At 34.5% G+C, this 13,388-nt stretch overlaps 2 protein-coding genes across 4 annotated transcripts; both read left to right on the forward strand.

Moving 5' to 3' along the window:
* Positions 1–1,862: 1,862 nt before the first annotated feature.
* LOC104230902 (phosphoglycolate phosphatase 2) lies at positions 1,863–7,921 on the forward strand. Its single transcript, XM_009783808.2, has 11 exons — positions 1,863–2,154; positions 2,235–2,302; positions 3,113–3,205; positions 3,293–3,364; positions 4,983–5,054; positions 5,456–5,515; positions 5,603–5,655; positions 5,910–6,007; positions 6,111–6,210; positions 6,399–6,502; positions 7,520–7,921. Exons 1-11 carry the CDS (start codon positions 2,052–2,054, stop codon positions 7,618–7,620), a joined length of 924 nt encoding a protein of 307 aa, XP_009782110.1. The 5' UTR covers positions 1,863–2,051; the 3' UTR covers positions 7,621–7,921.
* A 1,040-nt stretch (positions 7,922–8,961) lies between these two features.
* On the forward strand, positions 8,962–13,041 carry LOC104230907 (glycine-rich cell wall structural protein 1.0-like). 3 transcript variants are annotated; one of them, XM_070171544.1, is made up of 2 exons: positions 8,962–9,541; positions 12,969–13,041. In XM_070171544.1, exons 1-2 carry the CDS (start codon positions 9,151–9,153, stop codon positions 12,998–13,000), a joined length of 423 nt encoding a protein of 140 aa, XP_070027645.1. In that variant the 5' UTR covers positions 8,962–9,150; the 3' UTR covers positions 13,001–13,041. The 3 variants fall into 3 exon arrangements, with proteins under 3 accessions (XP_070027645.1, XP_070027646.1, XP_070027644.1); XM_070171545.1 differs by lacking the exon at positions 12,969–13,041 and adding an exon at positions 11,098–11,528; XM_070171543.1 differs by lacking the exon at positions 12,969–13,041 and adding an exon at positions 11,108–11,528.
* The last annotated feature ends 347 nt before the right edge of the window (positions 13,042–13,388 follow it).

The raw sequence follows: 13,388 nt of genomic DNA on the forward strand, positions 1-13,388 counted from the left end.
GTGTATGGAATCACACAATTGAAGCATTCGGGGTTGCCCGGTTAGTTTGGAGGGTAATGTCATCCGTACCTGGATCGAATCCCCGCTCAATGTCTTTTGGGTTGAGTCAAGTCCTGTACGGTTTACATTCCTATGTGGTTTCCAAGCTATTACACATGAGAAAGTTTATCAGTGCGCACAAAGTGCTCACCATAAGTACAGAAGGTGTGGTTGTTGTTGTTATTATTGTTGTATGTGGAAATTCCTATAATACTAACTACGCTATACCAATTTTTTTTATTTTATTTCTGACAATGGCCATATTCGAGTTAATTGTTCATCTTTTGAGTACTTCACCTAGTTTCTGGTATATGTAACCAACATAAGTAATAGGAAACTTTTATTCGTGTATGGAATCACACAATTGAAGCATTCGGGGTTGCCCGGTTAGTTTGGAGGGTAATGTCATCCGTACCTGGATCGAATCCCCGCTCAATGTCTTTTGGGTTGAGTCAAGTCCTGTACGGTTTACATTCCTATGTGGTTTCCAAGCTATTACACATGAGAAAGTTTATCAGTGCGCACAAAGTGCTCACCATAAGTACAGAAGGTGTGGTTGTTGTTGTTATTATTGTTGTATGTGGAAATTCCTATAATACTAACTACGCTATACTAATATTTTTTATTTTATTTCTGACACTGGCCATATTCGAGTTAATTTGTTCATCTTTTGAGTACTTCACCTAGTTTCTGGTATATGTAACCAACATAAGTAATAGGAAACTTTTATTCGTGTATGGAATCACACAATTGAAGCATTCGGGGTTGCCCGGTTAGTTTGGAGGGTAATGTCATCCGTACCTGGATCGAATCCCCGCTCAATGTCTTTTGGGTTGAGTCAAGTCCTGTACGGTTTACATTCCTATGTGGTTTCCAAGCTATTACACATGAGAAAGTTTATCAGTGCGCACAAAGTGCTCACCATAAGTACAGAAGGTGTGGTTGTTGTTGTTATTATTGTTGTATGTGGAAATTCCTATAATACTAACTACGCTATACCAATTTTTTTTATTTTATTTCTGACAATGGCCATATTCGAGTTAATTGTTCATCTTTTGAGTACTTCACCTAGTTTCTGGTATATGTAACCAACATAAGTAATAGGAAACTTTTATTCGTGTATGGAATCACACAATTGAAGCATTCGGGGTTGCCCGGTTAGTTTGGAGGGTAATGTCATCCGTACCTGGATCGAATCCCCGCTCAATGTCTTTTGGGTTGAGTCAAGTCCTGTACGGTTTACATTCCTATGTGGTTTCCAAGCTATTACACATGAGAAAGTTTATCAGTGCGCACAAAGTGCTCACCATAAGTACAGAAGGTGTGGTTGTTGTTGTTATTATTGTTGTATGTGGAAATTCCTATAATACTAACTACGCTATACTAATATTTTTTATTTTATTTTATTTCTGACACTGGCCATATTCGAGTTAATTTGTTCATCTTTTGAGTACTTCACCTAGTTTCTGGTATATGTAACCAACATAAGTAATAGGAAACTTTTATTCGTGTATGGAATCACACAATTGAAGCATTCAGGGTTGCCCGGTTAGTTTGGAGGGTTATGTCATCTGTACCTGGATCGAATCCCCGCTCAATATCTTTTGGGTTGAGTCAAGTCCTGTACGGTTTACATTCCTATGTGGTTTCCAGACTATTACACATGAGAAAGTTTATCGGTGCGCATAAAGTGCTCACCATAAGGACGGAAGGTGTGAGAGAAGCTGTAGCGGATGTGTGTTTTCCCTCAGACAAAAAAAAAGAAAAAAGAATCACACAATTGGATGGAGTTAAATGCTGTTACCCACCTTTCAATTTAAAAGTATAAAAACACGAATATTAACCAGACAGCATATTCACCTTTTCTTATTGGCACTATTTTATTCATCTACTGTGTTTCTACACCAATAAAAATATTCTACTACTCCATTTCTGTATTACTGAAATCCTACTAATTAGTTTGTACCAGTGGATTAATTAGCTGAGTTCTGGTTTTCTGATCAAAGACAAGAATGATGAACGGAGAAATCTCAAAATCAAGTTCTCAGCAGCTGTCTATTGAGAATGCTAAAGAACTCGTCAATTCTGTCGATGCCTTTCTCTTCGATTGCGATGGTAATCACTCACCTTATATATTTTATTAGTATGTAAGAGATTATTGTTTTTACAAATTTATTTTTCTTACCCTTTTTTAGGTGTAATTTGGAAAGGCGATAAATTGATTGATGGCGTTCCCCAGACACTTGACATGCTTCGCTCCCTTGTATTTCCAATTCCTTATTATTATTTTCTTCATTTTCCTTTTTTGTGTGAGTATTTTGTGAATTTTTTTATAAAAGGATAGAAGAGGAAGATTAATGGGGACCCGGGGTTTTGTTGGAAATAGGGGCAGATTTAGTGTACAAGTTATGGGTCTACTTGAACTGGTAACTTTAGCTCAAATTAAATAAGTAGAAATAATAGATTTTCAAATCTAGCAAATCAACTGGACTATGGTAGAATTTTGATGTCAAACTCTTAAAGTTCAAATCTTGGATGCGCATGTGATTGGGAACACTATAATGAAGGAAACAACAATTTTTAAATCGGCTATTTATGAAACCTCTATCTATTTGGACCCATTTAAGTCTGTAGCGGATGTAGCCTTAGTTCTACGGGTTCAATGGAATCAGTATTTTTGATACAAAACATAGATTTATATGCGACAAAGGGCAAAATTTCAACAAATTTTAGATTCTGAATTTAAAAGCATAGCCGAGAATTTTAAAGGTGGAACTCATTAAGTTTAAATCTTGGAACTGATTCTGGTTTCGTTCCTATACTCAGTAGTTTATCTTTTAAGGCAAACTTCATTGTGCTATAATTAGGTAAAATGCATAGTTAGTTTCTTTCTTGAGAACATGGCTATCCACGTGGGTATGCATAAATGTGAATTGAGATGCAAATGCACAACAACTGTTTTAAGCTTAATGTTTCATGTACTATGTGTGTGTTATGTTGATTTTTGTATTCTCATACAACTGGCTGGGGTATGATGTATATTGCGATTGAGATGTTGTTGGTTAAACTGCAGGGTAAGAAGCTGGTGTTTGTAACAAATAACTCAACAAAATCAAGAAGGAAATATGCTGAGAAATTCCATTCCCTTGGAATTCCTGTTAATGAGGTTTTATATTTCTAGTTTTATTAGAACTACAAATGCCAAAACTGCATTTCGTCAATTTGTAGAAGTAAATTTTCGTTGTTTCTGCAGGATGAGATATTCTCGTCCTCATTTGCTGCAGCAATGTATCTGAAAGTCAATGATTTTCCAACAGAAAAGAAGGTTAGTTATCATGAGTATTCACCTGAGTGTATATGGGTAGATATCTAAATATCTGATCAGAAGGGAACACTTTGAAATTTGCTGATCTGATGTATAGAATGTTGAAGGGGAGCCTTGGCGTAACTGGTAAAGTTGCTGCCATGTGACCAGGAGGTTAGGGGTTCGAGCCATGGAAACAACCTCTTGCAGAAATGCAGGGTAAGCCTGCGTATGATAGACCCTTGTGGTCCGGCCCTTCCCCGAACCCCGCGCATAGTGGGAGCTTAGTGCACCGGGCTGCCGATATATGGAATGTAGCATTCTAGTTGTGCAATGTTAGACCTTGGATGATTTGGATAAAAGTTTTCTGAAATCCACTTTCACTTGCTACACAAATTACATGAAGTACTGTTTAAATCAAAGATTAGTTCTGCTGATGAACTGAAGGTTTGTATTTATGGTTTTGAAATATGTTGCAAAGCATTAATGAGGCTCCAAGTGGCAAAATTGCGCAACTATATTTTTGCCTCCCACAATTTAGAGACCAGATTCCAAACTAAACATTAGTGTTGTTCCTAATGTTACTGTTGAAGTCTCAATAACCTTTGTTCCATCGGATGGAAAACCTTTGTAATTTCATTCATTTTTTAGTAAAGGTAGTTTTGTTCATCTAAACAAAGTGCAATTAAACCAAACGAGAAAGAAAAATGTAAGGTACAAAAGTTAGGAATCTAGTAGAACTAGATAAGTGGATAGATTAATTATACATAATAACAAATTTGGATACAAATTTCCAATATTTCATGTTAAAAAGAATCTTACCCCTATTGAATTTGGCGAAATATTTAAGAAAGGACAAAAAGGTCGAAATGCACTGATAAAAATGATTTAAAGGATTCATTTACTTGTGCCACCATCTTTATAATTTTATGTATGATGTGATCTTACCTCTTCATAATGATAATTTCTTTATTTACACCAAAATGTTTGGGAAATGAACCCACAAAGGCATTGTGATTTATGATCTGAAACTTTTTAATGAATTTTAGACTTTCTAAGCCGAATCTCCTAAACTAAACTGGAAGAGTCCAATGGGGTTAGCTAACACCATTAACCTGCTTGTAACATCACCAGTAAGTGGCAAAGTTGAGATCCCAAGCATTATGCACTATTTTTTTGCCGGCGTGCTAGTATTTTTCCTTTGTACTCTATCACTTTCTGCACATGTTAGACAACGAGAGTTTCTAAGTTTTGTAGTTCATTGTTGCATAGGAATTCTTGTTGTATCTTGTATAGTGCGTGATTGTGGTCTTGTCATTTCTATCTCAAAGTCCAAAATATTAATTAGTCTGGTTGTTTCTTTTCAAATTTCAATATATTTCCCAATTTTCGCATTAACTTCTTTCTTGTAATTGGAGATGCCGGGTTGTGTGCAGCAGAGTTAAAAAGATATCCCAAGCTTTGTCATTGCCCATAATTTTATATGCAGATTATCTACATCTTCATTTATTTCCCGAAAAGCATTCCACAATGAGGTCATACCAAAGCATCTTGTCAGAAGCATAGTCTATGTGACTTTGTTATCGTCTAACTCCTCACTAATTGTCCCGGCTCATTAGACCTGAACTTGATTTGGCAGGTTTATGTAATAGGCGAGGAAGGCATACTGGAAGAACTGGAGCTAGCAGGTTTTACAGCACTAGGTGGCCCGGTATGTGATTCTCTGTGCTCTCATATTCTTAGTAAGTAGTGTCATGGTATTGGATAATGTTGGGATTAGAAGAACATCTTGTGGGTTCTTTAAGTGGTGGCGTCATCCCATTACGTTTTGTTGATATCAAATTTTCAATAATAATTTATCCTAATAATGTATCGGAAGTCTGAAACATCTGGTAGTCCCTCTAACTCTCTGTCTCTCTCTCTCTCTCTCCCCTTCATCCTTTTTTTCATCTGAGCACTTGTGCAGCAATAGCCTCTCTCCCCTTTCTTTAATTTAGTATAATTGAACATCACATATTTTCGGAGTTTTAAAGTGCTGTTATATGTATAGACACCCTTTAGATAGGGAGTATAATTTTTAGGCGTTGCAGCTGAAATCGAACATTCTTGCAGGCAGATGGAAAGAAGAATCCTGAACTGAAATCAAATTGCCTCTTTGAGCATGATAAGAGCGTAAAGTACACCTTTCTAATAATTAATACGGGTTTCTTTTTCCATTATTGTCTACTGAGCAACAGACAATGCTATTTCTACCTTCAGGTTGGAGCTGTTGTTGTTGGACTTGACCAATATATCAACTTTTATAAGCTACAGTATGTCTCTTTCTAGGCCTCCCTTTTTGATATACTTGAATTGTAGCTTCTGATTCTTATTTGATGTCTGTTTTATTGAAGGGGTTTGGTAAAGTAAATGTATGAAAAAATGCTAGTTCCTAATAATTTTGAAAATTGGAAAATATGTTTTCAAATGAGGTACTTCAAGCAAATCTGAAAGACAAATTCACCTCTGGCATCTTTGCCGTCTGCTAAAGTGATCCTTGAAATGGCATTGTGGTGACTGCATGTAGGTATGGAGCTCTTTGCATCCGTGAGAATCCCGGTTGCCTCTTTATTGCGACCAACCGTGATGCATCGGGACATTTAACTGATCTTCAAGAGTGGCCTGGTGAATTTCATTTTAGTGTCCATCAATAAAGATTGATTTCAATTCGAGCATTCTTGCAAAAGCTTGCTACTTTTGTCAAGATCTTTTTGGCTTGTGACTGTAGGTGCGGGATGTATGGTTGCTGCAGTATGCGGAGCAACCCAAAAAGAGCCTATCGTAGTTGGGAAGCCATCGACCTTTCTGATGGACTTTCTATTGCAGAAGTAAGTTTTATGCAGCCTAGTAAATTAACCTATTTGAGAAAGCTAGTTATGAATAGATGGCCTGTGGGTGGTGACACAGATCGTAGTCGAATGATGAGTTTGGAAGAGTACTAGCATTGAGTAGATATGGGAGTTTGAGAGTTGCAAATTCTTTTCATTCTAAATTGGTGCCATTTATCACTCAACAGGTATAACATCACTACATCCAGGATGTGTATGGTGGGCGACAGATTGGACACTGATATTCTATTTGGACAGAACGCCGGGTGTAGAACTCTCCTTGTTTTTTCAGGTATATGAACGCTTTCAATTTCCTCAAATTTTTTCAGGAAAAGGCCCAAAATTTACCCCTTTACTATACGAAATTGTTTAATTTTGCTCTTCATACACTTTTGGTCAATTCATAGTTCATACCCTTACCGTTAGCAAATCGTCTCTTATTAGCCCTTGCCATTAACGGAGCTCCAACATGAAAGCCATTAACGGAGCTCCAACATGAAAGCCATTAACGGAGCTCCAACATGAAATGAGCAGACTCCACGTGTCCAAATTCTTCGAAAAAAGGGGTTCAAATTTACCCTTCAAATTTTTATTAAGGTTTAAAATTACCCTTAGCTTTGAGCTCCCGTAGGGGTTAGGGGCAAAAACGAGACCTTTTCCTTACGACAGGGGTAATACTACACCAGAAGTCTTAACGGAGGCGAACCGGCAAAGTTGCTTAATTTCGGATAAAACGGGGCAATTTTGACCTTTTTACCAATTTGTTTTAAAATAATTGGTTCAACTTTCAATAATAGCTTTGTTAAGAAAATTATTGTCTTTGCTGGTGAAAATAGCACGTGCTAGCCAATTTTCGGACTAGTAATTGAAAAATAGCCAGCTGCAAAGTCATTGAAAAATAGTCACTATTTTGCTACAACACGGAAAGTTCCAACATAATATATTAGAGATTGGTGCACCTGTGTATGAACTTCCAGCATAACTCCAGCACACGGAAAGTTCCAGCATAATATACTGGAGATTGGAACACACCTGTGTATGAACTTCCAACATATTATGCTGGACCAGTATATTACAAAGTCATTTGAAACTCCAGTATCTTATGCTGGAAATTCACATGTAAAAAATTCGAATTCCAATATATTATGCTGGAATATTTTCCGGATTTTGAACAGTGTTTTCGTTCAGATTTATCTTTACATGAAAATTGGCTAAATTTCGATTACATTTGAAACTGTAGCTATTTTTCAATTACCACTTTAAATCTGGCTATTTTTGAATTTCACCCTCTTTGCTGCTATGATTGCAGGTGTAGTTAATGAATCAGCTTTTCAAGATTTATCCAAGGAACTCCAAGTCCAACCAGAATTCTATACCAATTCTGTATCTGACATTCTCAAGTATGTCTAGATTGATATTCTAAACTGGTGTCTAGCATTCTTTGCAAACAGCAAAAGCTGCCTGCCCATTGTTGAAACAGAGGAAACCAGCAAATTAAAGGGTAAAAAATTATGTATAAGTTGACTACTGAAGTCTGATTTTTCTTGCACTTTGTTTAATTTGATTGAAAAAAATACTTGGAGTATTCAGGGAAATTGGGCAGCATAAGCCAAAGCTGTAACCAAACTCCTAATAAGGAAAATGAGAGTCAAGTATAGAAGAAGTATACTGGCAAGGCAATAAAGAGTTTGGTCATGGTTCTTTATTATTACATGCTGTATCATTCGCGCTCGTTACCATATTACATTGTTGTTACCATTGTTTGCTACTTGACTTCTTTATCTTATCTCCATAATTTCTTGAGCCGAGGGTCTATCGGAAACATCCTCTCTACCTTTATAAGGTAGGGGTAAGGTCTGTGTACACACTACCCTCCCCAAACCCCATTTATGGGATTACACTAGGTTTGTTGTTGTTATTGTTGTATTTCATTACTTAGAATTAGTCCTGATGAAGAAATGGTCAGATGAAAAATCATTAATTGGACTGATTTGGTTATCCTAGAGGGATCAACCCAAATAGCTGTCTTCCCAACCCTTAAACTAAATTTAGCTGGCGAATATATCACATATGTATAATAATCCATGTTTGATATAGTTATAACCTTGTATAATCAATGTATACTTATATATATCGGCTAGAAAAAATAAATAGTGAATCCGGCCAGTTCAAGACCACTGATGCTGAACCTTCAATCCAAGAAGATTTTCTAGCAGAAATATTTTCAAGATAAATAGAAGTGTGCTCGAAACTCCAGATGACTTTTTAAGGAAATTTTTTCGTGATATCGAGAAGGAATTAACTTCTTTTTTCCAAAGTTTTCCTTGGAGTAAAGAGTATAGGAGTATTTGTTATATTTTCGATGAACAAATTAAGGTTAATATGGTCAATTTTTATTGTTAATTAATGCTAAAAAGTGGATTCCTTAATATGTATGAAAATAACCAAAAATCAATTAAAGTGGACCGGAGGGTAGTATAACTAATTGAAATGTTTGCTCTAAATCCATCTTCAGCCTTATCTTCCTGCCAGAGCAGATTTAAGCAAACAATTTAATAAAAGAAATCTATGGTTAAGCCACATACAATATTTTATTCTTTTAATCTTTTCGATTGATTGATTAGCCAGTTTTTTTCAAAACTATAACGTGCAATAGAAATGTCGATTTTATATTATAGTTACTTGTATCACTCCTTTACGTAAAAAGACCAGACCCTTATTCTAACTTTTGGAGTATTTTTTTCTTCTAACCACGCACTTGTCGAACATAACCACAATCACATTAGGATCAAGACTTGTCAAATTCCATTTTTTTGTTCATTTTTTACACTATAAAACAAAGAACGAAAGCCACAACTTGTCCAAACTTTCTCTCACAAATAGCCTCCTCCTAAGTAAAATACGTGATTATTACACTACTAAAAATCTGCATGAATTAGAATGAAGAACCTCGTAAAGATTGTTCTAGTGCTTTCTATCATTTCTCTCCTCCTAACATCAGCAGTTGCTCCTTCAGGCGGCGGCGGGGGCGGAGGAGGAGGAGGAGGAAGAGGTGGCGGTGGCGGTGGCAGTGGCGGTGGAGGCAAAGGTGGTGGTGGCAGTGGCGGTGGAGGCAAAGGTGGTGGTGGCAGTGGCAGTGGCAGTGGAAAATCTGGTGGCGGTTCCAAAGGTGGTGGTGGCGGAGCAAAGGGAGGTGGTGGCTCAAACAGTAGAGGAACAAGTCCCGGCGGCGGCGGCGGCGGTGACGGTGGAAGAAATATTGGAGGAAACAGTGGGGTTCGGCCGTTACCTGGCGGTTACCCTGCAAGCAGTAGTTCATCTACTTCTTTAGGTTGGTCTTGTATCGCCATGTCTTTATTTGCTTACCTTTCATTTCTTAATGTTTAAAAATTTGAATAAAAAAAAAATTGCGTGTAAAATAGAGTATACTGTGCAATTAAGAGTTATTCTTTTGTAAAGTAAATAGACAATAAACATTGTGTTGGTGATTATTCATTTGCATTAATATGCAAATCGTGTGAATCGTTTGAAGAATTTTTACACTGTTAATATACTGTTGTAAAAAGTTATGTAGTCAATTAATTTCGTTTATCTCTCAAATAATTTTAAATATTGATCTATAATATAGTTCTTTTTACACCTATTATCGATGGTTATTGCTATATCTTTCAGGTTATTATATCAACTAATATTCCAAGTATTTTACAATTTATTTATTAGATTACAAGGCTGCACGTTAGGGCAAAAATCCACTTCTTCACGATACCTGTGGAAGTAGTTGACTACTCGTAAATAATCTTCAACATACTAATTTTGACAAATAAAATATAATACGATGAGAATGCGATGAGAAATGAAAGTTAATTACCTAAGGGAAAAAAACATCTCTTTTGTTCTAACAATCATGGGCTCATTAATTTAGAGATGAATTTATCTGTCTTTTATCAAGAGGTCAACAAAAATAATGCATGTATGCAGATTAATATTGAGATGCGTAAAAGAAATTTCACTTCTTTTTCGAAAAGTTTTCAACTTTTTTTGAAATAAGCGTTTGGCTAGAAAATTTTTAATTTTCATTTGAAAATGTATTTTGGAATTTTTCAAAAATTTGAAAAATTCAAAAAAACTGTTTTTCAAAATTTTTACTTTAGATCATTCATAAAAATTCAAAAATAACCTAAAATTATATTTATGTTCAAACACAACTCTAATTTTCAAATATCATTTTCACTTAAATTATTCCCCCCTCGAAATTTTACAATTCTTACGCCCAAACGCGCACTTAGTAACAAGAAATAAGACTCAGGTATAAATTATGTTTGAGTTGACTACTGAAGTCTTTTGCTGGCACTTTGTTTGATTTGATTGAAGAAAACTTGGAATGTTCAGGGGAATTGGGCAGCACAAGTTACAACTTGTTTGGATGGTTGTTAACTGTCGTATTGTATCGTATTGTTGCTTTCAATATGATATTAAAAAATTATAATATTTATTTTGATTGTTACTTAAATTTTATTGTATCGTATCGTTAAATTCGTCTTTACGTAACGACGAAAAGTGTTACTTTATGGAACGATGAATTTGGTGTGGTCGTGTCGTTACCTTATTTTTTTCCTCTTATCTTACCCTTTCTTATTATTAAATAATCCCATTTTAACTTTTGCCGTGCCTTTTTATATAATAATTCTACCCCGTATCTTACTATTTTTTTATAATATTGCAAGTTTATTCTTTATATTATTGGTGCACGACATCATGAAACAATGATGACTATAAAATATTCATATATTATATACTTAAAAATAAATTATTTAAAATAATATATATATATATATATATATATATATATATATATATAATATGTCAATTATCTGTATTTTCTAATAGTATTTTGCAGGAAATAAAAATATCTTGATAAAGCAAATAAAGGAATAAAAAGAGAAGCACGAGACATCATGACAATAGAAGCACGACACATCATGGCAATAGAAGCACGACACATCATGGCAAAAGAACCACGAGGCATCGCGACACCTTATGAGATTTGATTTCTATAAATAAGATGTTTGTGTTGAAAGGGGGAGGAGATCATACATGCTTAATTAGCAACTTTTCTCTAGCTTTGGTCTTTACTTCTCTCTTTATCTATTTCATTTTATCTTGTAATCTTTGAATTTTCCAAGAGTGTTGATAGTATTTTAAGAATTTCTTTCTTTGTGAGATTTAAATACTCCATAATGGAGTAATCTCTTTTGTTGGGATAGTTGATGAAGCTCGATAGCGTTATAATATTAATCTCAATTTTACTACATGCTTGACCTGAAACTTTCTAATTATATTTCTATATTGTGCTGGAATATTAGTTTTAATTAATTATTATCACTTCTATCTATTTATTCTCCAAAGTTAGTTGTATGTCAATTTTGTAATTCTCACGAAGCAAAATTAATATACGATAACTATTGGGTAAAATAATAGAGTGAGAGTAATTCTTTTTAAGCTATCATTCCAAGTCTGTAATCTTGCTTACTTCCATTCTAATTCTCACGGAGGAGTTGTAGTTGGCAAGATTATTGATTTTTAGTAAAAATTAATCGCAAGAGGTTTTTGCTATCTTTTAGCACAATTCAGGCTAGAAAATTATTTCAATTTAATTGTCACGAGTCACATATCAATTATTTTACATAACCTCGCGGAGTGTTATTAATTGATTATTTCTTAGTGAGCAAAATATAATTGTATTAGCAATAAACAGTTATTCCTAAGAGAAATACATGTAGAAGCTAAAATTTTATTATTATCACGCTATCGAGTGAATTTAATGATTCCCAACTCTTTTTAAATATAAATCTTCCGAAAGTTATTTTGTTTCAACTTAAGCAATTTAAATTTTCAACAAACAAAACTTCATCAATCTGATTCTCTCAAATAGTAGTAAGAATATTGTAAGTTTGTAGCTAGATTCTCCAATCTCTGTGGGACGATATCATAAACTATACTAGAATTTGACAAAGTACGAGTAGCAAAATCTTATACGCATTGGCCTCGTCAAATTTTTGGCACCGTTGCCGGGGATTGGCACAAGTCTACTTCAGACTAAATATTCTGTTACTAATTTGGGAACTTACTATTAGTATTATTATCTTTGCTATCAATATTTACTAAATATTACTACTATTACTTTTACTATTACAAGTACTAACATGTTATACAAGTGTTATTATCATTTATCCTTCTTATCATCATTATAGCATAGCAATCACTATTATTAATACTAGTACTACTTGTAACTATATTCTATATTAGTATTATATTATTATTCTTCATTGTTAGTTACTGTTACTACTAACTGATTTCGTTTACCATTTCTTTTTCATAACATCTATTGCTAATTAGTACTAATATAATTACTATTATTATATACTACTACTACTACTACAACTATTATTATTAATAATAATAATAATAATAATAATAATAATAATAATAATAATAATAATAATAACAACAACAACAACATTATCATACTACTATTTTTATTTGATCGCTTATTATTTTTGTCATCTTTGTAATCTTTGTTGTCCTTGTTATTCATCATTTTCTTTTAATTATTTTCTTCTAAGTACTACTAGTACTACCACTTTGAGAGTTAAATTTAGTTTGTTTTTTTAGAATTTTGAGTAGTTTATGACCCGCTATTTTATAAAAGAGTTGGTCAATTACGATCCTAAAATTGAAAGATCTCTTCGATTGCGCAGGAAAGGACAAGCATTATCTTCCCAAAGCATAGCTTGTGAAGGTATGGAGAATTAGAAAGTAGAAAATATCAACCCACGCGAAGTACCACCACCAGTACAAATAGAGGATCAATTTGATGAAGTGACGCAAAGGCCAGCAAACAGAATCCTAATGGATTATGCTAGACCTGACTGCTTCAACTGTGAATCTAGTGTCAGAAAACCTCCAGTGGCAGCCAACAACTTTGAAATCAGGACTGGCCTGATTCAAACAATTCAACAGTCTTGCATCTTCATTGGAGACGCAAGTGAAGATCCACGGAGTCATTTAATTGACTTTTTGGAACTTGTTGAAATAGCTAAGTATAATGGAGTACCTCCTGAAGCTATCAAGTTAAGGCTATTTCCTTTCTCTTTAAAAGGAGATGCCAAGACTTGGTT

Source organism: Nicotiana sylvestris, chromosome 4, assembly GCF_000393655.2.
Source record: "Nicotiana sylvestris chromosome 4, ASM39365v2, whole genome shotgun sequence".
Taxonomy (NCBI): Eukaryota; Viridiplantae; Streptophyta; class Magnoliopsida; order Solanales; family Solanaceae; genus Nicotiana; species Nicotiana sylvestris.